The 25585-nt window shown below is 42.4% G+C and overlaps 1 protein-coding gene across 2 annotated transcripts in view; it reads left to right on the forward strand.

The window, feature by feature from the left end:
- Window positions 1-25585, forward strand: part of EFCAB7 (EF-hand calcium binding domain 7) — a 60193-nt gene that overhangs the window by 19366 nt on the left and 15242 nt on the right. The window contains exons 3-8 of one of the 2 annotated variants that reach the window (XM_027852833.1): window positions 165-376; window positions 1073-1159; window positions 1732-1909; window positions 2497-2621; window positions 19187-19328; window positions 21602-21711. In XM_027852833.1, coding sequence (XP_027708634.1) covers window positions 165-376; window positions 1073-1159; window positions 1732-1909; window positions 2497-2621; window positions 19187-19328; window positions 21602-21711 — 854 coding nt within the window. Of the gene's footprint in view, window positions 1-164; window positions 377-1072; window positions 1160-1731; window positions 1910-2496; window positions 2622-19186; window positions 19329-21601; window positions 21712-24110; window positions 24322-24401; window positions 24607-25585 lie in introns of those variants that run through there. The other variant, XM_027852834.1, reaches the window with a different exon arrangement.

The raw sequence follows: 25585 nt of genomic DNA on the forward strand, positions 1-25585 counted from the left end.
CAAAATAACATTTAGTTGTTAGCATTAAAATTATATGTGTGTGTGTGTTTGCTCAGTTTTGTTAAAAAAAAAAAAAAAGTGAAGATAACTGGGGGTAAGGATTATATAATTCAGGACCCAGTATAAAGTTGGTAAACTATATAATTTTCTTTTTTACTTGGTAGTACTTCAGAAGGCAGGAAGAAATCCATCCCAAAAGACGATTGATAAGTACTGGACTCCTCAAACTGCTAAGCTGAATTTTGACGATTTTTGTGCAATTTTAAAAAAGGAAAAACCTACTTCAAAATCAGAACTGTTAAAAGCGTTTAAGAAAATAGATGTAAATAATGATGGCTATATTTTACACACTGACCTCTATAAAATTCTTACAAAGGTAAGCCCTGTGAAATCACTTTTTTTCCTAATCTGTTTTAGGAGAAATGGGTCAGATAGGCCCATTTCTGCTATAAAAAATTTTTGAAACTCAGCTTTGTCGACCATTTGCATCCATATCAGAGCTAACTGCACTTGAGCGGTAAGAGAAATGAATCACACAGATGTTGTTCTAGATAGAGTGCTGCGGGATCCTTCTGAGTGAAAGGTGTTTTGTAAATGAAAGCTGAAGTAGCCGCTTGGGCCCGTGTTGCGGTTTCCTTTGTGCCTCTGAGTAAGTCTTTGCTGCGCAGCTCTCTGAACGTCAGTGATCGATCCATGTGGGAAGGAGAAACAGCATATACAGAAATTGGAACCAGAAGTCATTTTGTGGTTGGCTGTAGCATTAGGAAGTATCATTACTCCAGGTGCGAGGTCGTATTTTATTTGATCTGTAATATTCGATCGTAATTTGTAAACAGAAATTGAACGCAAGTGCAAAGAATTTGATAGTGTTATTAAGTAAGTGATAACACAAAACGGCTTTTGTACTTGGAGGTCATCTGCTAAATGGCTCCTACCCTTTTACAAACATCAGTTTCCAAAATTTTTCATTGCTACTCTTTTCATGGCTAATTATAAAAATATTATTTCTCTAAACTGATATATTTTAAACTAAAAAAATTTGGACATTTTGAAATCGAATTTGTTTTCACAGAGAGGTGAGAAAATGACACCAGAGGAAATGAATGCTATAATAAACTTGGCTGATATAAATGTTGATGGCAAACTTGACTATATTAAGGTATGTGTTAAGTAAGCTTATGTATAGGTAAACTTGCAATATTGGTGAGGAAAGAATATTGTGATAGGGCAGGTATCCTTTGAAAGTTTGCAGAACCTGCTATATATTGTTAACCAATTTATTTTAGGTTGAATATGTCTTCGGTTTCAGATTATTTCATGTCATACTCTGGCACAATAATTGTATTTTTTAAAAAATGTAACAGGAGTTCTAGAAACCTATAAAAACTTATCAGAAATGCAGCTTTTCAAGAAAATAAAACCATAAAAATTATTTAGAACAAACCCGAGTCTGCACATGTCTTATAAAAAAATAATAAATCAACTCTCAGGGTGTACCACATTTTATTTTCACTCAGTGTGACCTCCTCATTGAATCATGGCTGCATTTCCCCAGGTCACTTGAGAGTGGTCAATCTGATCCAAGAAAATAAAATGAGTAACTCAGTTCCATTGGAAATGTCTTCCATCTATCAGTCTATCCCTTACCTACTAATGTACATTTCTCCCTCCCCTTCCTAAAATGTATGACAGAACATTTTGCCCACTGGATTATTTTTCTATTTTCCATAGTTTTGTAAATTATACGTGGCAACCAATGAGCAGTGTCTCAAGACTGCATTAGAAAAACTGGAAATTGATAGTAAAGTGAGGCTTCAGCAATTAGGAAGTCACCCGGAAGCATCTCCTGAGAGTGGCGTATCCCCGAGAATCCCAAGGAGTGTTGGTCAGGAAACCATGCTCAATAGAGGTATTTACTTTTATGGCTAATAATTTTCTGCTAAAGAAAAAAGGTTCAACTTAAAATACTTTTTAAAAAATCAATAATTCGGTATTAAACTTGAGCAAGATATTTGTTGTTGCTACCATTTATAGACACTTTTAGCCATAATCAAAATTCCATGAAAGTAAAGTTTATGATAGAACTCAGTTACGGTTGCAGTATTTTCTCTGGGAACAAAATTTTGACTACAAAGTAACAGTCTAGCTAAAGGCATATATTAGTATTATAAAAATATCCAGTGAGACTAGTTGTACAGACAGTTATATAATTGCTGAGCAAGTCACTTAGTCCATCTGTGCCTCAGTTTCTGCATCTGTAAAATAGAGTTCATTATGGCCTCTAAGGTTCTTTCCCACCCAATCCGTGATCTTGTGACCCCACTTTAGACAGTAATTACGTGACTCTTGCCTTCTTTTCCATAGGGAATACACAGAGAGGATTGCTCAAGTGGGTCGTTTATATTATTTGTGCATTAGAGACAAGATTCATATTGATAACCGTTCAAGAGTATGGTGAAAGAACAAAATTGAACAGTTATCAAAAATGTGTTACAGGGGATGGCCGGAATTCTTCTGTACAGTTACCAGCTCGAAAGCACAAATCATCTGTTTCTTTCAGTATCAGCATGGGGGCTAACAGCTGTAGAAACGCAAAGCTTCTGGAGCCAAACTCAGTAAAGGTAGGACATTTGAAATCAGAAATTGGGAGATTTTTTTGGTATTATTTTGTGGTATTTTTTAAACACTTCTGAGTCATTTATAGTGTTTCGGTGAGGTCTGCAAATTAATTCTTTGACATTTTTTATAGATGCATCAACATTTGCACTCTATATTTAAAACAGCTTGTTTTTAAAGTGGAAATGGTAAGTAATATTTTGATGAGAACTTTAAGGGTAATGTGATTTATTCTGCGTTGTTTTACCTGATTAAATAAATGCACCATTGATCCTAAAATACTTAATTTTATTTAACAAATAATTTATCTGAGTCCTTTCTTTTAAATAAATCACCCATTCAATATCAGTTCCTATGGGGAAAAGACAACAAAGTCACTTTGCTAAGTCAATATTTGTAGAGTGTTAATATTGATCTTTTTCTTTTGTTTTTCCTTTCTTGACTCAACCTTTACTAGTTTTCTTTCAACAGAAAATAATAGCTACAGAAATATAAAACATTAACTGGAAACTGCTAGGATACATTAAAAATGTGCACCTTGAGACCTCTGTTAAAGGGGGAAAAATGGTTATGACCACATAGTATAACTGCTGTTAGAAAACTGAACTGATTGTCCTCATGAGCTACATTTTGTTTCAAATAACAACTCTGTATTTGTTATTGAACTCTGAAGTCCCTTATATCTTTAGATTGCTACACAGTGACATTTGTTCTATATTAAAATTTTAGAACATTATCTCCACGGAATTGTTTTCAGTCTGTTTAGGAATCCATACCCCCCCCAAGCAATTTAGCGTGCATGCTCACCATGTTCAAACATAATATTTAGTGTCCAACAATGTGACACTTTCTACCATTGGAGCTTTCTTCTGTTTCCCAAACACAAAATGTTAAAATAAAATTCCGAGTACTATCAAAGATGATCTGTATCTAATGACCAGATTTATAATTAGTCACAGCATAGAAATGGAAAAAAAAAACATTGTAAAAAATGTCCTTTGTAAGGGGCAGCTAGGTGGCGCAGTGAATAGAGCACCAGCCCTGGCGTCAGGAGGACCTGAATTCAAATCTGCCCTCAGATACTTGACACTTACTAGCTGTGTGACCCTGGGCAAGTCACTTAGCCTCAATTGCCTAACATAATAATAATAATAATAATGATAATAATAATAATAATATCTTTTGTGAATACTAATAAGAATTTTCTCTCCATATCATCTTGTCATCTCCAAAATTTGGTTATTTGGTTCACATTATTTGGTCCACACCATTGACAATACATTGTCTTTGAAAGAGGAATTTAGTTCTCAAATAATTAGGATTTAAACCTAATGTTCATAACCATTATTTGTGATTATTCTTTTGTTCTAGAACTATAGTTAATCAGATGTTTGGGTTTGTTTTCCAGTGACATAATTGAGGTTGTAATACTGAAATCACGCCAGGACTTCCTCTAACCACATTTCCCTAATAGGGAATAGGAATAACCATGATTATACTAGATTCTGCAACACTACAGGTTGTCCTGTGGCGAAGCCAAGTTCAGAGACAGAGAACCGTGACTTAAGCAGTTATAGACCAAAATCAATTAGTTGTAGATAGGGTCAACAAGAAAATGATACAGGATCATTTTCCCAGTGGTTTGAAAGGGGCAGGGCAACTCTGGAGGGTGAGTATGCAGAGGAGGGCAGCCAGGTGGGTGAACATGAGGACCTCTCCAAGAAGACTCTGGAGTGCCCAAGAGCTGTGTGGGTCATTGTGCAGATTCCTGTGGTGTAGGGTGGGGCCACATCAAGGGGTCTCCAAGGCCCTTCCAGCTCTCACATTCTGCAATTCTGTGACTAGGAGAAGGGGAGCAGCTGCGTCTTCTCAGACGAAAATAGGAGATCCCGATAAAAGACGCAGAAGCCAAGCACTTTGAGCCCGTATCTGATCTGTGACCTTCTTTGTGTCTCTGGTCTGTGCACCTGTGCAGCTAATACTCCTGGGATTCTTGTCCCTCTCGGAGCATGCTGGACAAGGTGCAGTCAGCCTCCAGGGCATCCCTGGGCCCTTTCTGAGCTCCTGCTTCTCCTAGCTTCGTGGGTGGCAGGCTGCAGCCTGCTTCCATCCACCACTTCTCTTTCTCTTGCCTCTGGGCCACTGGCCACTGGGATTCCCCCGAGACTATGACATTGATTGCCTGTCTTATAGTACACAGTGATCTCTTACTTACCCTTTGGTCACAGCAGATGGTGAGAAAACACTTCCATCCAAATTGATGTAGTAAAGGCTACTGGCATTCCCTTCTGTGTGTGTAGGCTTCCCATGTCTACACATGGTATTTGCCACTATTTCAGGACGATTCCCTAAAGGTGTTGGAGTCCAACAGGTGCCAGTGTTTGTGGGTGACATTGTGGACTCTGAGCTGTATTTGGCAGAATCCATCTTATTTAAAAAAATCTGGAATTAGGGCTTTCTGCCTCAAGTCCCTCTGTCTCTCTCCCTCTCCATCTCTTTGTTTCTCTGTGTGTATTTTCTCCATCTGTATTTTCTTTCTTTTTCTAGCTCCCTGTCTCTACTTCCTTCTGTTCTTCTCTCTGTCTTTGCTTCTCCCTGTTTGAGGATAGAGAAGACAAAAGCAAAGTCATACTTTCTCTCTGTCCTCACTGGCTCTTCCTTTTTTTCTCTCTTCCCAACTTCCCCAAGCCCTCTTTGTTGTTTTTAGCATTTTTCACCAGCCTGCGTTCATGTTGGACCTTACCCTTCCTGACGGCCTTACAAATTTGTGCCAGTTTTTTTTTTTTTTTTTGGTATTAGTCATTAGTTATTTAGTTATTTTATCTTTGAGCCTGGCCCTTTAAAATCTGAAATAAGTGGAGAGCTCCCTGTGTAGCTATATCCATATTTATCAACATTTTACCCTTTTATTTTGCATCGGGCTCATTTGTGCCCAAAAAGTCAGAAATATTTTATGTATAGCCTCTTCCTCCCTCTTGAGATGGCTTTCCCATTAGTCTCAGACCATGGGTCCACGCAAAGCTATTCCTGGTATAATCCTTCTGTTTTGTTGTTGTTGTTTTTTTTAACCATTGAGGCTCAGAAAGGTGAAGGAGCTTGAGCATGTGAATGCTTGGGTATTGGCTAAATCATATCAAACTTTCTGGAGGGCGTGAAGGACAGGGATTGACACAGAGATCAATCAGTCAATCAGCAAGCCTTTACTCAGCACTCACTCTGGACCAGGCTTGTGCTAAGCACTGAAGATACAGAGACAAAAGGGGGAACAGATCAGCAAGGGGTCACGGGGTGTCTGAGACTTAGAACTGGGAAGGACTCCTCAGTGTCCAGATGCAGAGACCGAGGTTCGCTGGTTTGTCCAGAGTCACAGAGGCGGCAAATAGCAGAGCTGGGCTTGGAGCCCAAGCCCAGTCTTGTGGCCCAAACCCAGTGATCTTTCCACTACAAGTAAGATGGGGTACTGAGGAGTAGTCATCCTCTGCTGGTTCAGTCGTTTTTCAGTCGTGTCTGACTGTTCATGACTCCATCTGGGATTTTTTGGCAGAAATACTGCGATGCGGCCTCAGACATGTGACACTTTCTAACTGTGTGACCCTGGGCAAGTCATTTAATCCGTATTGCCTCACTAAAAAGCAAAAAAAAAAAAAGAAAGAAAGAAAGAAAGAGAGAAAGAAAGAAATACTGGGATTGTCTGCTATTTCCTTCTCCAGCTCATTTTATAGATGAGGCAAACAGGGTGAAGTGACTTGCCCAGGGTCACACAGCTAGTAAGTTTCTGAGGCCAGATTTGAGCTCGGGAAGATGAGTCTTCCTGACTCCAGGCCTGGCGCATACATTTATTCTGAAATGTTTGATCCTCCTGCACTTCTGACCCAACTTCTCATTTCATTTTATTTCCTTCTTACTGCTCCCTTTTTATTAGCTCCAAACTTTTTGACCCTTTTCATGCCTTTATATTTACAAGGAAAAGGATTTTTTAAAAAAATCTTCTAAGTAACTTAATTAAAAGAATGTATTATTTTATGTTTGTAGTATATTTAAAAATGTGTTGTTAGTTTTCTTTGCAACTGTGAGGATTGCATCATTATTCACATGTCCATTTTACTAGTGCGGAAATTGGGATAAAGACAAGTGAATTTCATAGAACCAAACAATTCTTGAGTTAGAAGGGACCTGAAAGGGTATCTGGCCTAGCTTGCTACCAGTGTGCGAAACCTGTCTTTCACAAACTCCAGCAAATGATCCTAATAGTAAACATTTTCAGAGTATTCTGAAATGTATTTGAAATGTATTGGTCACGATGACATCATATTCTATAATAACTTTACCAAAATAATTTCTCTTCTATTTCTTTCAAGAATCCAAATTTTATACCTGTTTTAAAGTCCACCACAGTGCCCAGCCAATATAGACATGTTATAAATGCTTGTTGATTGATTGGTTGAACCCAAATCATTATTTCTGATGCAGAGAAAAGAGTAATTCAGACAGAGAAAGTGGCTTTTCTGGGGTTGTGAAATGGCTTGAGTGGCAGAGAGGGTATCAGACCAATATTAGGGCAGACCAGATTATTCAGTTGATCGATAGAGCATTTATTAAGCATGTACTTTGTGCAAGGCACCATGCTGAGCATGGGGGACACCAGGCAGGAGAACAAGGTGGTCTCTCCTCTCCGGGAGCTTACCTTTGAATGGGAAAGACCACAGGTAAAGAAGAGGTGGAAGGGAGATGGAGGGAGCCAGGTGGAATCATTATGATGATCATTAGGCCTCCAGTTAAGGAGGATGCCTCCAGTTAAGGAGGACGCCTCCAGTTAAGGAGGACGCCTCCAGTTAAGGCCCCCTCCCAGGGTGGCTCTCTCTGTGTGGGCCCTGTTCATCAAGACAGCCTCACTCACGGTGCTGTGTCCTTGGCTGTACCTCCAAACCAAACTGCCCAGTGCCACCGTCGATGCCATTCCCTCATTGGTGGGCATGTGGAGGTTCACTTTGATTAGTCATGAGCTTCTTTCTCCACTGTGCTGGGCCTGGAGAAGGGAACTGATTAAGCTAAAAAGCTCCTGGGGTTAACCTACACCAGGAGCCATCTCCTCTGCAGAGACCACGCTGTGGTTATCCTCATCCTGATGGTCTGTTCAGTACAATTCCTAGAGCAAGCTCAGAGTTAGCCGTTTTATTTCTCATTTAAGAATTTGCTTCCCAATTGACATTCTTGTGATGAGAGGGATTGTCGTAGGCTCCCAGGCACGTTGGGACTAAGGGGGACCTGCTGTGGTGAATATGTAGAAAAACTTGGTCCCTGGGTCAGTCAGGGGAGGACAGGCATGAGGACGCCTGCAGTGATTCGACCTTGGAGCCCTCTGACTGAGACACACTTAGCTGCTGGGATTCTTTTGTGAATAGAGCAGTTAAGAATTTTGATGCTGGAATTTTTTGCTTGCCAACTAGATGAAAGAATATGCTAGTTTTCCCTGTTTGAAGTCCTAGAATCAGAGAACTTTGAGCTGAGAGGGACTTTAGTATAGTTATCCTGTCGCTTGCACTTAGATGTGACAAACTGAGGCCAGGTGAGGTTGACTGAGTCACAAAGGGCAGCCAGGAGCTCACTGGTTGAACCCAGGCCTCCTGACTCCCCATCCATTTCTTCACACTATGCCTAAATTCCATGAAGAAGCATGTCTAGCTCTTTTCTTTCTTCCTTTTTTTAAAATTCACAACTACTTCAAGGAGTTGTCTTGTGGACTTACAAACAGCTCCTGGCTGTGTGCTTATGGCATTGGATTTCCTTCTTAAATCCAGGGCACATATTAATGTGTCTAGTCCTTGTTCCAGCACCTCACTTTTCTTTCTGATTGTTGCCAAAAAGTTGATTTCTAGAAGAGCAATCTTTTTTTTACTAACCTTAAAAAAGTATTCTCATTGATACCTTTAAACAGATTGCTAATTTAAAATGTCAAGTTTACTGTTCTTTTAATTTGTTCTTTTCAAGTTGCCTTCTAAATTATGACCAATAACCTGTTTGTATCTTGTAGATGATAACACAATGGTTCTTTTTAGGTTGATGTAATTCACTTGATTTGATAGTGTATAGCACCACCTTATGCCCTCTCGAAGGAAAAACAAGCTCCTGGTTTTTTCTTCCATTTTGATTAAAAACAGCTTGCTCAATATATAAATTTCTTACTGCTAACACTGAGACAAAGAACTTCTACTCAACCTCGTCCCAATTTACTTGCTGGAACATTCTGGCTCCTTATTTGATCCAGAAGACTCCGTTATTCTCATTTCAGTTGAAATAGACATACAATTTTACATAGAATTATTCATTTTGTATGTAGTTATACTAATTATACACTTTGGGGCTCAGAAGTAAACTTGCATTGTTTTAATTTTCCATTGGATCATTTAATTTGCTACTTAATTTTATCTTGTTGCAAAGATGCTGAAGCTTGGCCAGACATTAGTTTTACAGCTCCAGAACCACCTCAGGGGCCTTTGAGACTGTGGGGACAGCAGAGGTTCTTTCTGTGGGGACCACCTGTGAGTCAAAGCAGCCTCGGGGTTCCTGGGAAGTGATGTTCCTCTGCTCCTCTCTTCCTGCAGTCTGAAATTGCTGCCCCCTTCCGCCCTTGTCCAACAGCATTAACTCGAGCTTCCAGTTAGACTTCACAGATCTGCCTGCACTGTTTCTGCTCAGCAGCATTTCCCTGTGAATCCCTCCCCTCCCCGAGAGCAAAGAGTGAAAACAAAATCAGCAAAACCAGCCACCCCCCCACCCCGAGAAAGTCTGACGTTCCAGGTAATCTTCCACACCCGTAACTACAAATATGATTTCCTTTTATCTTCACAACAATCCTAGAGATGGGGCACCCTTCTTTTACAGAGAGAAATGGAGTGACTTACCTAGGGTCACACAGCTAGTAAGGGTCAAAGGCTAAATTTGAGGTTCAGTCTGGCTCCAGGCCCAGCATGCTGTGCCCTGCGGCGCCTCCTAGCAGTCAGAGCCCCCCTCTTCTGAAAGATGTGGGGGGAGAGGTCCTGCCAACATTCTTAGGGGATTCTTGGCCTTTCATCTGCATTTGGAGTTCAGAAAAGAATCTTATTACCATAGGATCAAGATAATGTCTGACATTTGGATGGGGCTGTAAAGTTGACGCAACATCTTCCATGCATTTTTTCATTTGATCCTCCCAATAGCCTGAGTTAAGACCATCAGGTGTGGTGGTCCTCACTTTACAGATGATGACCCTGCGACTTTGGGAGGTGAGTGACTTTGCCACGGTCACACTGCCTTTTAAGCAATAGAACAAGAATTATAAGCTGGGGCCTTAGGCTACAGGTCACCGGTAAAATTAAATGCTGGCATGTGGCACAAATCAAAGTTTGCAGGGCAATTTTCCCTGGAGTCAATTGTCTCCAGAAATACCCCAAGCACACTAAAAAGCTCCTTCTTTCCTGGACCCCAGAATAGAAAAGGAGCTGCTTTGAAAGTCATTATGTGCTCGGACTTTTTCAATGTAGCCATCAGTTATGCTGATTTTTTTCCCCTCTCTATAAAATACTATTTGTCATGTGAGATGACTCTTTGGAAGGGGAGGGAGAAGGCTCCTTGGGATCACTATGGTGATGTGAGAAACAGAAGACATCATTAAAACGTATTAAAAAAAAAAAGTAATCACAGCCATGACGTTAGCACAAAATGAAGGACCTGTACAGACTATTACATCTAGCTTGCTAAGGCAGACTGTTGTTTAGATGAGACTGTTGGAAAGATCGTAGGCCCGAGGTTCCTTTGACTTCAGTTTCTTCCTTTGTAATATGGGTTTGACAACACTTTCACTAGTAGCTTAGCAAGACTTTCCTTTGTGGTTCAGACCTGTGGTTTTCTGTGTGTGAGGAAGCTCTTGTCTCCCAGAGCACATCTGCAGTTCTTCAGTTTACAGACTTAGAGTTGCCTCACACCAAAGCTGTCTTCTCTGGCCCTCTCGTTTCACGGGCCCATCTGGGTTAAGTGACTGTCCCAAGGCTGCACAGGTAGGAAGCATCAGGGGTGGGACACTTTTCTGAGCCCAGCGTCCAAGCATGGTGGTTCCATTGGCCTTGATGGAGAACGTAGCTCATTATAGTAAGTTTTACAAATCTTTCCTATTTTAATTTTCTTTCTTGTCCTCTTAGCACCATTGTTCTTCACTTCCCCTCATGATGGCTTTGGGGGTTTTGATACTTTGCCATGTGTTCTTTAAGCTGGCTTTATCTCCTCTGCTTCTCTGTTTTATGAGATCTTCCTGCTCACAGTTGCCTGTCGTTCTTCTTTTATAATATTTTACAAGCAAGTTTATACTCTAATCTAGTACTCCCTATGGTAACTATCTCTCTCTCTGATGGACATGTAAAGATGCTTGTTAAATAAGGTGCTTTTTGGGCTCCTTGTTGTGGCAATGGATTTATATTGGTTAAACTGCGAGATGAAATTATCATAGGCCATGTCGATATGGTTTCTATTATCTGTTTGCCATCTTTGATTGTCAGTTACTGGTTTAAACAGTTCATGGTTAAGTTGCTTTAATTGTATCTTATACCTTTTTCTCATTGTTATTCTTCCCCCCCCATTAAATATGATCCTAGCCCTGATGGATCTAAAGTGGGTCTGTAGATAGATGGCCAGCTCAGGAATAACTCCGTCATCAACGACAAGTCTTTTCCAGTCTGTTAAAATAGTATTGATTCCTTCCTTTGTGGTGTATTTGGCGTTTGCCATACCCACTGTCTGCCGTGTTTTTTTCTCCAAGTGCTCAGGATATAAAGGCACAAGGTTTCATTGTAATCCACAGGTCTTTAACTTCTCTCGTTCCTTTTCCCCGAATCAAGATTTTCCATGTACTTCTGGCCACCTTCACCATTTCCCACCGTTGCATCGGCGTCTCCAAGTTTCCGAGTGCACGTTGAATTCACTGATATCCTAGTGATTTATTGAGGCTTGGGGGTGACCCTGAGTTCTTGAAAGCTCTACCAGCAGAGCATACATTCTTAACAGGTCACTTCATGCTGGAAAGTTTTCAAGTCTTACCCCAGCAACAGATCAAGTCTTTTTTTCTGAGAACCCATCTCACTAACTCTGGAGAGGCACATCCCCGTCAACTGGTGATGAACTTGCTCGGCCTCGGCCCTGAGCTCTCTGTGGCGCCTTTCTGCTTCTGGTAGCATTGGTAGCAGAGGGGGTGGAAAATCACAGGGTGTTAGAACAGCCATAAACTTTCACTGGACTGGTGGTACCATCCATGTGAGATCCTTGTTCACTGACCAAGATGTGGCTGGATTCTACCACCCTTGACGTTTTGTTTTTTGGCTTTTAATGCAGCTTTATTTTCATCTCTGAACTCTCTCCTTCCCTCTTTGTCCCTGTTGAGAAAGCAAGAAGAACAAAACCTGTTACAAACATATGTAATTAAGCAAAACCAATTCCCACAATAGCGGCGGGTGTCTGTGTGTGTCTGTGTACATGTATGTGCCTCGCTCTGTGCTCTCAGGCCGTCTCTGTGTGGAGGTGAGCAGCCAGGACGTTTCACAAGAAGGATCTCATATGAAAGGCTGGTTCACAGGTGCTCTTTGGGAAGGCAAAGAAAGTCGATGGTGGAGGGGGTGTTATCCCACACTCAAAGGTAACAAGAAACAGTATTTGATGAGCTGTGTAGTCCTCAAATATTGCATCATTAGGATGTGTTTGTAAAAACGCCACCGTGCAAATAATGATGGATTTATGCAGCAGTGTCAGTCACTGTAGATGAACTGGTAGAAGCCCCTCCAAATTAAAACTATACCTAATAATACTACAGAATTATATTTTAATGTTACGTAGTTTCTCCAGAATGGCTTCGAGTATTTTGCTGCAATTTTTAAAAAAGAAAAATGCTCAAATGCTGATTAAAATATGATTTAGATTCAAGAATTGATATAGACTATAAGAAATCACTTTCTTCTTTTTGTGTGTAAGCATCATGTACCTGCTGATCATTGCTTAATATCAAATGACAAATTACTTGAACTTACTTATGGGAGACTTACCTAGGAAGTGTTTTTGGAAGAACATTCAGGAGCCAATGGACATCAGCAGTCCTGCTGCCCATTCCCCCAACCCAGAAAAGTCACCAAGTTTTGCCCAACGTAGAGGTTTTTAGACTCCAGAGGAGGGTTTCGTAGAGGGCACCTTAGGAGAAAAAGAGACTAGAAGAAACCAGTGATATCTCATCTTTGTCAGGGGCCTATAGTCCAGGAGAACAAGCTTTAGTAGTTACGTTATTTCTCTATTACTCACAAGTACCCTACCTTCTCAATTAGAAACTCTGACATTCTTTTATCTGCCCTTACCTCCCTGCCCTAAATCTATTCCTTACTCTCATCAAAGTCTCCGGGCCCTTAGAGTCCCTTTCTCGGACCATTGTGCCTCCTCTGACTTCACTTTCCTCTCTTTTTAATCTCCACCCCGTAGTTAGCTATTTCAACTCTACTCTGCTGTCTGCTTTTGAATCTATCCCCCTTTGTCCTTTCACCACTCACCTATGACTCCGTTTCAATTCTGGGTTACTCCCACCATCCTCTCCTTCGTCCTATTTCTAGGAGGCTGAATGAAGCCCTGCTGAATGGAGCTGAATCAGCCATGCTGATTAGGTACATTATAAATTCATATTATTCAACTTCCGTCAGTCCCTCAGCAGCAAGGTAAGCTTTTTATTCCTACCTAATCAATGTCTTATCTCATTCTTTATAGAAACCATTCAAAGCATTCTCTTCCCTCCTCAGGCCTCCTAGACCTCCCCTGTCCCCAGTCCACCACCTCCCCACCTCTCTCTGCCTTCATCTGAGGCCCTTGCTTCTTTACCTTATTGAGAAAATGGAGGTCATGCAAGGTCAGCTCCCTTCTCTCACAGTCCATCATCTCAAAACGCCTTGACGTCATCCCCAATGCCCTCTTCCTTTCCCCAGGCTCTGAGAATGAGGTGTCCCTTCTCTTTGATAAAGCCAACCTCTCTTCATGTGCCAATGATCCCAACCCTTCCCAAATTCTCTAGCAGATTGCCTCCTCACCATCTCCCACCTCCCTCTCTCTCCTGGGAACTTTCCAGCTGCCCTGAAATACTCCCCCATCTTTAAAAAAAAACCCTCACTGGACTCTGCCACCCCCTGGTTTACTACCTGTAGTTTCTCCCTCTTTTCTCAGACAAACGCCTTGAAGAAGCTGTCTGTACCTGCTTCCTCATCCTCCCCCAGGCCTTTGTCATTTGGGTGACATCCTTATTACTCAATGAAACTGCTCTCTCCAAAGTTACCAACAGCTCGTCATTGCCAAATCGAAAAGTCTTTTCTTGGTCCTCAGCCTTCTCCACCTGTTTGCTAAATTAGATGCTGTCGGCCACCCTTTCCTCTGGCATCCTCTATCGTCTCTCGGTCTTCATGAAGTGACTCTCTCCTGGTCCTCCTCTTACCTGTCTGATCATTCCTCCTAGGACGCCTTTGTTCAGGGCTGTTCTCCTGGAATCTTACAGGCCCCTGACAAAGATAAGATGGTCACCATTTTCTTGTCATCCTATTTGGCTAGTCCCAAAGGTTCTCTTCTCTCTCTACACTGTCCCTCTTAGAAACCTCATCATCTCCCCTCGGTTTAATTATCATCTCTATGCTGATTATTCATAGATCTATCTCTCCACCCCAGTCTTCCCCCTGAACTTAAGCTCGACATCACCAGGTACCTGTTGGACATTTCAGACAGTGTTTGCTGGAGACATCTTACACTCAGCTTGTCCAAAATTGAGTTCATTATCTTTTCCTCAGAACCCTCCACCCTTTCAGACTTAGCCTATTTCTGGAGAAGGCATCAGGTTCTTAACCTTGGCATTATCCTGGAGGACCCGGCGCCTCTCCCTGCACATATCTAATCCCCTCCAAAGTGCGTTTGCATCCAGCGCCTCGTCTCCACTCGCACACCCGCCTCCTTAGTTCAGACCCTCACACCTCCCGTGAGTAACTGCCTCATCGGGCTCTCCCCAAGCATCTTCTCCATGCTGCTTCCAGAGGGGTTGTTCTTGCGCACAGATCTGACTCTCTCCCTTCCCGACTCAGCCAACCGCCAGGACTCCCAGTCATCCCTAGAATGTGATGGAAACTGCTCCGTGAAGCTTTCCGGCTCCTTCTCCACCTGGCCCAGTCTGGCTTTCCAGCCTTATTGGATGTTGAAGCCTCTGCCTTACTCTGCACTAAAATCAGACTCTCCGTTTCCCCGTCTGTGGCATTTCGTCTCCCGTCTGCACACCTTGACGCTGGCCGTCCCATGCCTGAATGCACTTCCTCCCCACCACGGCTTCATAGGTTCCCTCCCTTGCTGTTAGACGCGGCTCAAGCCCGGCCTTCTGCACGAGTCCAAGACCGCTGCCCTTCCTGCCAGACAGATTCCCGTCCAACTATTGTGTATTTGTTTTCTTTGTATTTACTCTGTACATGCTTCTGTAGGCACTTGTCATCTGCGTGGTAATGTTAGCCCCTTGGGAGTAAAGATTGTTTCATTCTTTGTGTTTTCATCCCCAGTGTTTATCACAGTACCTAGCACACAGTAGGCACTTAATAACATTAAGGATGCCGATAGCCAACATTTACATAGCACTCTAAGCTTGAAAAGCTTATATTTATACTCCCAGCAACCTGTGAAATTACTGCTGTTATTGTTGCCATCTTACAGATGAGGAAACTGAGGCACAGAGAGGTCAACGGATTTGTCTAGGATTACACAGCTAGGATCTCAGAAAAGGTTAAACTCAGGTCTTCCTGGCACCCAGACCAGAGTTCTCTCCTCTCTGCCACCTGCTTATTGCTTGATTGATGGTATTAGTGAGCACATATTAAATGCTTGCTGTGTGCTGTTCACTTTCCTGGGTATGAGGGGAACAAAGACAAAAACGAGAGTCCCTTCTCTTAGATTGCCTTCTTCCATAAAATGTTCAGACAAAATATATTTTTAAGAAGGATCAGTTAGCCCCTGGAGGCTTAGAAGAGCCTTTTTGTACTGGTTTGTACATTATTGGAAAGGATTCTAGGAAGAGGCGAGGAAGGACCGCGTGCTAGGGCCACAGTCTGTGAGGACGAGGGTTTGGCTGCGTAGGAGAGTCACAGGAAGGGCAGCGATGGATAACCCAGGATCAGAGAGAGGGTGGGACCAGGTGGGCTTTGAAAGACTAACTGGGGGAGCTTAGATGTGATCTGAGAGTTTGCCGAGGAGGGAAGTGATGTGACCAGACCTGCGCTTTGTGGAGGAAGGCTGGAAGAGACAGGGAGAGAGGCTAGGAGGCCATTGTAGTAGTCTGGGCAGGAGGTGATGAGGCCCTGAACAATGAGGGCAGTGACCATACGGAAGGGTCTTGTAGAGGAAGCACTGATGAGTCTGGCGGCTGAGGGGATATGTGGGGTAAGGTTGTGAACCTGGGGGACTGGAGCGAGCAGGGCACCCTCGATAGGAGCAGGCAGGTTGGAGGGCTTGGGAGGAAGACACGAAGTCTAGTGTGGGACACACCAGCTATGGAGCCAGTCTGCGGGCTGCTCCGAGACCCCGGAGAGGTCATCTGGCCAGGCCCACGGGGGCAGGGTGACTTGGGAAGTGATCCCAGGTCATCGGACTCCCAGTCCAGCCTTCCTTCCACTGCACCACAGCTTGCTTTTGTGGGGTAGTGGAGAGTGTGCGGGGCTGGAAATCAGGAGACCAGGGCCAAGCAGCAGGGTGACAGTGCACAAGCCGTTATGTGCACTGGGGCTCAGTTTTCACACTCTGAAATGGACGTGTCTGGTTGTATTATTAAACTCCTACTGTGTGCACACCTCCATGCCAGGGCCTAATGGAGATGAAGAGATTCAGTGCCTGCCTTTATGAAGTTTCCTGTCTAGCAGGGAGATTAGGACCTATTCATAAACATACAACCAGCATGGTAGAAACCAAGTGCCGTATGAGGCACAAGTAATAACAATCAGTAACCACCATTACTGGGGAAAGAGAGAGCTCTTGTACCTGCAGTTACGTTACTAGAGGGATCTCCTAGGATGAGGAAATTCCGTCTGCCGATGGAGCTTGGCAGGCATGGAGAGGTTAAGTGTCTTGACACACAGTTGGTGTGTCCGAGGTGAACCTTGACCCACGTTTTCCCAACGTCAAGGACAATTCTCTGTCCCCTACACAACTGTGGCTCTCTTACTCACAAATATGTTACTTATATTTATATCTGATCTCAAAGGTAACATGATTGGTTTTTAATAGAAAATCATGTGAGTTTCAATTTCATAGAGAACTGAACCTTTATGGAAGAGATTGTAGACAATGTAATTATTATCTAAAAACAAATTGAAATTTTAAATTGCATTTTAAGACATTTGCCTTTGATTGGTGATGACAGATAAAGCAGAGAAAGAAAGACGCAGTTACCTCTCCATTTGGAGACAAGGCCTAATAGAACATGTCTGCGTGGACAGATGATTATACCTTTCTTTCTCTGCTGTATCAGTCATCATCACCCGAGGGCAGATGGATTGTGTTGAGGCCAGTTGTGTCTGCAATGTGTCAGCATCTTTATTGGTCCATTCAAGTTCCAATCTAGGAGGGAGCCATCTGAAATTATGGCGCACTCTTCTTTGCCTTTAATAGTTGTGCTTAAGCCTTTGATCTCCTGGTGGTCTAGAACCTTGTTGGAAATGTTTTTAGTTATGTTCCCTAACTCTACTTTCCTTTGAAAGTATGATCAAATGGACATAGGACTTTTTTAGGAGTGCTAGAATCTAGTGTTAATCCCTCCCTAACCTCCTTATGAACCTTTAACTCGTTCATGTTTATGTTAGTTTTTTAATTAAAGTGATTAATATTCTCTCCTTCCCTGCCTCATTAGAATGTTGCAAAATCACCAAAATAATATATCTGAAAGTGTTTTGAGTTTTGAAGAAAATTTTGAAAGATAAGGACTTCCTTCTTTGCAAGGTCTGGCTATGAGGTAATGAGACCAGTTCCCTTCTGTGGCTTATGGGAAAAGGGACTCATTACTTTAAAGTCCTACCTTGTATGGTGAGCCGTGTGTTGTGGGTAGTTGGGCAGCAGGGGAAGAAGCATACTCTGGAGAGTGAGAGGAGCCAGATTGACTCCCATCCCTGTGCAAGTCATTTGACCTCCGTGATCCTCTCTAAAGTGAGAGGGTTAGATGAGATGACCTCTCTTATAGCTCTGGAACATGATACTAAGAACATAAAATAAAGTTGCCGCCGAATTATTTCTATTATTTAAATTCTAAGTATTTAAAACATAAATTTTCCTTTCTTTTATGAAATAGTATAGATCACTGAAAACTAATAACTTGTCACTGATAGCAAGACCTTCCTTTGCTCATTTTAAAATTCAGTCCTTTTCAGGCAAAGTGAAATGCTACAGAATTTTAAAAATTTCTATTTTCAATTTTCTAGTGAGGAATTTACTTTGAAACATAGGATAGAAAGGTTTGCCCTTGATAATTTGAAGGTGAATTTAGCCTCAACTACATGATGTCTTCCCTTCCTTTATCAGACCCGAAGTAAATAACTGCATTGGATTTTTTCATGGTTTTCATGGTTATTGTGATACATCTATTACCCACCTTTCTCAGAAAGTAGTAGAAGATCATTAAAAAGTTCTGCTTAGTAGTTATTCAAGTATCTCCACAGAGCATTTTTGCAGGTAATGGCCTTTATAAAGCCAACTGCAAAGCCTTCTGACTCTTCCAGTCCTAGAGACCATCTGCCAGTTGGACAGAAATATGCACGTGACTTGAAAACGTGCTAAATCAAAGGCTCTTGTCTGTTTGTGTTTACCCTACAATTCCACATTACTCTGGAACAACAAGATGTTTATTTTCTGCTCACGCCCATGGTCCCATCTTCATGCTGGTGAAGGCTTCATTCTGAATTAACAGAGGCAAAAATTTATGTCAGGGACATAACGTTCTAGTTGCTCAGGTTTGACGTCTCTAGATCATTTTTACCGTTTCCTTGCCTTTTTCCCTGCAGCCAGCCAGTCGTCAGGTTCTCCTAGGTCTTCTCAGGGGCCCACATCCATTCCTTCCTCCTACTCCTACTGTAGCAGTAGCCACATGGCATCTCCTCTCTGGACCGTTGCAACAATCTCAGGTCCTGCCTCTCTCCATCCTTGGTCTTCCCTTTCTCACCCAGCCTGCACCAGCCTCCGCGGCTTCCTCTTCATCTCCTCCTTCACTGCTTTCACTTGGACATTCTCTGCTCCAAAACCTCTTGGGATTTATAGGAACCTACAGGGCCAACTCCGTACTCCTAAATCTGACATTCACAGCCCCTCACAGGCTGGTCCCCACCCGGGCATGAAGCTTATGTTCTAGGGAGACCACTCTGTTCTTTAAGTTTTATTTTCTCCAAACATTGGTGTGTCCTCAGACTCAAAGGGTTTTGTTAATGATGTTCCCTCCCTCCTTCCCCACACTCTTCCAACCCTCTAAATACCGCCTGTGCTCCAGGATCTGGCTCAAATGCGTTTCTTTGCTCATTTTCAGGAATGGCAGTGTGCACAGTCAAAGGGCTGTTTCTTCTTGGAAGAAAATGGCGAGATTGTCAGTCATCAGTACAAGATCCATCTAGCCCAGAGATCCACAGTCTATCTTACGATTAGACCTCTGAAGCTGAGTCAAGAAGAAGGCAAGTTGACAGTTTCTATCTTTTCTTTTAGAAAGTTGGTGAACAGATGTTGTCACTACAAGTGTTTGTAGGAGTAATCCATGTTTCCGTTTCATGAAGAAATCAACACATGTTCCCATAGTAGTAAGAGTGTATGAGAGTTTGAAGTTCCAAAGCCTTGGTACCAATAATGGGATTGCTTTAGGTATCTTATTAAGATATGAGGTTTTTAAAAATTTTAAATCTATAAAAGCAAGGAAAAATCTGATGCCTTTTGTTAGTATGTGATGTAAAACTAGTTGCCAGTGCACTAATTTTTAGATTTTCTATTTCTGGCCTTAATTTTTTTTTTTAATAAGTTTGAGAAAAGGTCTTGTGAAGCATTGAAAATTCTACTCTTCTCTCAAGTACAATGCCTCAGGGATGATAAATATTGACCACAGAGCAATAAAATTACCAGTGTTTTTGACTCCCAGGTCTGAAGTCAGATTGATTTAAACATCCTTTATCCAGTCATTTCAGCCATAAATGGGCCTGCTTCATTATTATGCATAAACAAAGGGCATTATTAGATAACACATGCTGTGTGTTATTTGTTCATTTCTTATGATAGACCTTTCCACAGCTTGGCGTGTGAACGTTTCTATGTAAGGATTTGTCCAGTTGTGATACTATATATAGGCTATGCATATATATATATATATATATATATATATATATATATATATGTATATACCAGTGTTACATTGATATTATGTATGTGTGTACATAGTATTGCAATTAGAAAAGTCCATATGTGTATAGATATATACATATATATATGTATGTGTATATATTCTTTAAATGGACCTTTGATTTCATCCATGTAGCATAAAAACTCTTCATTAGTGTAAAATGGCGTCTCCCCTGTGACTTCTGCCGTTTCTAGTCTCAGAGAGCTGCCCGGGGTCCTGAGCAGTTGCTGAGCAGTCGCATGGCTTGCCCAGGGTCCCCCAGCTAGTGGATGTCAGAGGCAGGGCTTGGCCTTCCTGTCTCCTCCTGCACATTTCTTCCCAAGCTTGGACCTACAATGGACACTCTAGCCACGGTCCCTCTTCAGCCTCTCAGCCAAAATGTTCCGCCAGGTTTTCGTCCTGCATAAACATGAACGGGTTAAAGTGAAAACGACTGGCTGCTATTGTGGCCCCTCCCTGTGGTGTAGGGACAGAACTCTTTCTAGTTCCCATTACTCTTTTTTTATGGAGTTTATTTTTAATTATAGGATATGAATTTAACAAAAATAATAATAAATGATACTCTCAACTAGCAGTTACAGTCAGTAATTCATTAAACATTTATTAAGCACCTACTGTGTGCCAGGCGGTGTGCTGAGTGCTGAGGATACAAATAAGAAAAAGAAAGACAAACCCCTACCCTCAAAGAGCTTACAGTCTAGCAGGAAGGGAGACAGCACACAAAAGGAAGCTGGAAGGGGGGTAGGGAGGACTTCAGTGTATCTCGTTCCGTGGAGTTTCAAACCAAGCAGAGCTGCTGATGAAAAATACCATCTAGAGAGCCTGCTGTGCGCCAGGCACTGGGCTAAGCCTCTTTGAATCCTCACAACAGCCCTGGAAGGAGGAGCTGTTATTACTGTCCCCATTTTACAGATGAGGAAACTGAGGTAAACAGATAATTTATTTCTTCAGAAATTTGGAATAAGGATTGAAGATGGCAGCTAGGGGACACAGTGAATAGAGTACTAGACCTGGAATCCTGAAGACTTGAGTTCAAAACCACCCCCAGACATTGACAAGCTAGGTGAGCCTGGCTAGCTCGGTCTGCCCTCGTTTCCCCATTTGTTAAATGGAAATAATGATACCTCCGTCCCAGGTCTTCATGAGGCTAAAATGAGGTCATAATTGTAGCGCACCATGCAAACCTCACAGAGTAGCCTGTGGACTGTTATTGCAATGGCCGTGTGCGGTAGGTCTGTCAACGAAAGGGGATTATTGATCTCCCATCAGCATCAACAATTATTAAATCGTGGCACAGAATTGAGGCAGACAGAATTCCTGTCCTCTAGTTTAAGACTTTCAGAAGATAATTAGCACAGACCTTCTTACACGCTGCATTATGGCCGGGCCTCAATGCTACCTTTTTATGTCTGAAAATTAAAGGTAGAATAGGCAGTTTTTGAGTTTTTGAAAAAATTTTGGTGGAAGGGAACTAGGGTACATTTGCTGACTTGCAGCTACTCAGGAAAAAGGCTGATTGATTGTTGTTTAAAGGAATTTAAAGATGTTTGTTTGTTTTAGGATTATTACCTCATTGGTTGCCAGTGGACACTGCCTTGTATCTTCTCAAGGAAAGTGAAGGTCCGGCGAATCTGCAGCTTGTGTGTTTTACTGAATTGCGGAATAGAGAAGTACCTATTTTCTTCACATTTCTAATATTAATTTTTAAAATGCCATATGTACACAGGTGAGGAAAGTTCCGGTGTGAGGTAGGGAGCACATGTTCTGTGCATGCTGTGAATTCTCAAATTATTTGTTGAGCATTTTGTCGAAGGGTGAGCGATGGCCTTATGACTAGGAGACCTGGGTTGTGGTCCTCAGTGGGGCCGTCGGACTAGCTTTGGGGCCATAAACATTTCATGAACCTCACTGTGCCTCGGTTTCCTCATCTGTTAAAGTGAAGATTTGGATCCATGACTCTTAAGACCATAAACTCCAAAATTCAGCAGACGTTGAGCTCCTCTGCACAGGGGACTGTGCGAGATGCTCAGAGAGACACAAATCAGTTGCTTCCCACAAGGAGCTTATGTTCTAATGGAGGAAACAGCAGCAACACAGATAAATAGATCCAAATGATTTTTTCGCTAGGAACAGCACTAATGACTTGTGTCTGAGACAGCCCTGGAGCTGAACTGCCGGGGGGGGGGGGGGGGGGGGGGGGGGGGGGGGGCCCTCTCCCGCCGGGGCAAAGGTGCCCCACGGGAGATGGGGGGGGGCTGTGAGGCAGGGGAGGGGAAGGAGGTGAGAGCCAGAACCCGAGGGGCTCCATGTACCAGGATGGAGCATTTCCAGTGACCTGAGCCTTGCACCTTGTGAGACAGGTACTCTAGCTATCCCCACTTTACAGTTGAGGAAACTGAGGCTCCGGTTGAGTGACTGACCTGGTATTGACTCTCAAGCCCAGCGCTCTCTGCCTACACACGAATGTATTTCTCATGTGACTTCTTGAATGGCAGCAGCCTCGCCGTGCCTTTAGTTACGGTTTTTAGCCTCGTTGGGGACGTAGCATCATACCATGCCTATCTGGTATTTAATGAATTATTACTGAATAAAAGTAAAGATTCTCTGTGGAATCTCCTGTGTACCAGGAGTCTTTTTTTCTTTTTTAGCCTCTGCCCTTTCAGTCTCATAGGGATCTAATCTAATATTGTTATATTAGATTGTGTTATGAAATTTTAATCAGCATGAACCTTGCTCAGCACAGCAGCACTACTAGAATATTCTCACATGGACAAAGTTTAGGGTTTTCATGGAAAAATGATTGATAATAGTGGATTTTTTTCTAAATGAAAGCATCTAAGACTTTGGAAAAGTTAGTTCAGCTGTTTTTCTCAATTATCTGACTAAAAAAGAGAAAAATATTATGTTCACTTTGTTGAGGCTTGATTTATATTTGCAGGGTTCAAAAATATATTGATATGACAAAACGGGTTTTTAAAAACCCCTGTTTTACCCATGGAATTGTTCTGATTTTTTCTAATTATATATTTACTCAGAGGCCAAATATGTGAGGCAGATACATAAATGTGACCATTTATTTTATGAAAACTACAAAATACATCTGCTACATACCAGATATAACACTATTCAAGGACTTACTGCAGTCTCATATTTAATCTTTATATAGGCCCAACGACAGACAAATATTTCCCTGATGTAATGTTACATAAAAGTCTTTATTGGAGGCCTCCTAACAGACAAGTGTAGTTATAGGCAAGGAAATATTAAATGACAGAATGCAGTGTTTTGGCTAAACTCTTCTTCAGAGCTGACTACCAAGTTAAGTTCCAGATAAAGCATTGTCCAAAACAATAGCTTTTCCCATTTTGTTTTAGGGAAAATGACTTTCATGTGAGATTGCCTCTCTGTAAAATGTTAGTCTATTGGAAAGCCTGTAATAAAGTTTGAATGAGATTCTGCTTGCCCTTTTATTATACACATTTCTGTTTGTGTGAAGGAGGTATGATTTGTCATATTTACAAAGGGGTTTTTTTATTTTTAGTTTCAGAATTACTTTCTTTAAAGAGAGTTTAGTAACTGTAAAAGAAAAGTAGATTTTTTTTTGTCTTTGCCTTCTATAGCAACATTCGGGGCTGGGTACAGAGGATAGTCGTGGGAAGATAGAGCTCCCCCAGCCATTCCTTCCACTGCTGGCTGCCCATAAACCACCATCTGTGTAGACCTGGCCCCCCTTCATTTGTCTGAATGACCCTGGGAGTGCTTAGGATCCTCACTAAAATGTTGTTGGAGTTACTCTGTGTGAGAGAGGTTGGTTGGGGTCAGAGTCAGGGCTTACCTTGGGGCTCGGCCCCTTTATCTGGGGGTGAGAGCATACCTCTGATCTCTCAAAACTGGAAGAAATCCCAGCTCTGCCAATCAGGTGAGGAGGTGGTGCAGAGGAGAGCACATAGGGCCTGAAGACTCGAGTACAAATGTGGCCTCAGATACCTACTTACCTGTGTGACCCTTGACAAATTACCTAACGTCTTTCTGCTTCAGTTTTCTCAGCTGTAAAATACTGCCCAGGGCTGCTGTGAGCATCAGATGAGTACCTGTTTGTAAAGCGCTTAGTACGGAGGATAGATGGCTCTATGCTCAGCCATTCTGCTGCCGCAGAACTTAGGCCTTAACACTAACTCTCTGTCTGAGGACTTCAGCCCCGCCTCTCCTCCCCCAAAAGAAGCCCTGGAGGCCCAGGGTAACTGCAGACAGCCCCACCGTTCTAAGCTTGCCTCCCGCAGGTCAATGCCTCTTTTATTGAGATCCTTTAAAAACTGACTGTGCAAGTAAACCGCAGCCTCACTCTTACTTTGCCATCCAGGCCCAGGGGAAGGAGACCTGGAGGAGAAGAGCTGCACCTTTGTGGTAAAACTGCCATCATGGGAGCTTTCCAGCCTCCAAAAAAAGCCATCTTCAGAGGTGATGTGTCTGTGAGAATTCCACTAACGCCAAGTGAGTGCACCGAAGACAGGTCGACGAGCCAGAATGCCAGTGAGGCATTTACAAGGGTAGACAGCAGTGGTGAGGTAGGCAGACTCAGTCATCTGCTGGAGGTCCACATAGGCTGTCTGGGACCATCTGCCCCATACACAGACGAGACACTGGGTATAAGGTGTAAAGGGAGTTCTTCCTAGACACAGACCATGAGGATTAGGTTCTAACTCCCGAAATACTCAACACCTGGTTATAAAACATGACCTCCAGGGACCCCCACTAGTGAAGGGCTCACATACTTAGAGTTAGTCTGGCTCACACAAACCATGTGTTCTTTTAGTTCTAGTAATTGTACTCATCTTATTTGAAAATCTATAACTCATTTCATTCGACTTTGACTTAATCATATTTTTATCATAACAGGAAACTGCAATTTTCCTTTAAGATCAATAGCTTCTTATAGAATCATACTAATTTTTAATTAGAAATGTATTTCCATAAAATGAGGTCATTGAACTAGATGATCTCAAATATTCCTTCCAGCTCTAAATCAATATAATATCAATGACATCTAAATCAATATGATAATGTGTGGGGTTTTTCCCATGTGACAAAACATCTATTTTGTGGGTCACTTTTGTCAGAGAACTCATCCCCTACCGGCCAGCACTCTACCAGCTGGGCTTTTTTGTACTTGGGCCGTCCTTATGTAGCACATCCACTCTGTGACCCTGTGCTAGTGACTCCCGGCCTTTCTCACTGGATACAGAAGGGCTCGCAGCCTCAGCTTAAGACAGGGGACGTTAGGTGGGCCTCTGCCCAAAAGGACAGCCTTCCATTCCATGCTTGGTCTTTTTTTTTTTTTTTTTTTTTTTTGGCTAGGCAGTGGGGTTAAGTGACTTGCCCAGGGTCACACAGCTAGTAAGTGTTATGTGTCTGAGGCCGGATTTGAACTCAGGTCCTCCTGAATCCAGGGCCGGTGCTCTATCTGCTGCGCCACCTAGCTGCCCCCCATGTTTAGTCTTGCAGTACCTTCACATTATACAAGAAGAAGCAGGTGATTCAGCAGTC

Source organism: Vombatus ursinus, unplaced genomic scaffold (assembly GCF_900497805.2).
Source record: "Vombatus ursinus unplaced genomic scaffold, bare-nosed wombat genome assembly UNPS02009824.1, whole genome shotgun sequence".
Taxonomy (NCBI): domain Eukaryota; kingdom Metazoa; phylum Chordata; class Mammalia; order Diprotodontia; family Vombatidae; genus Vombatus; species Vombatus ursinus.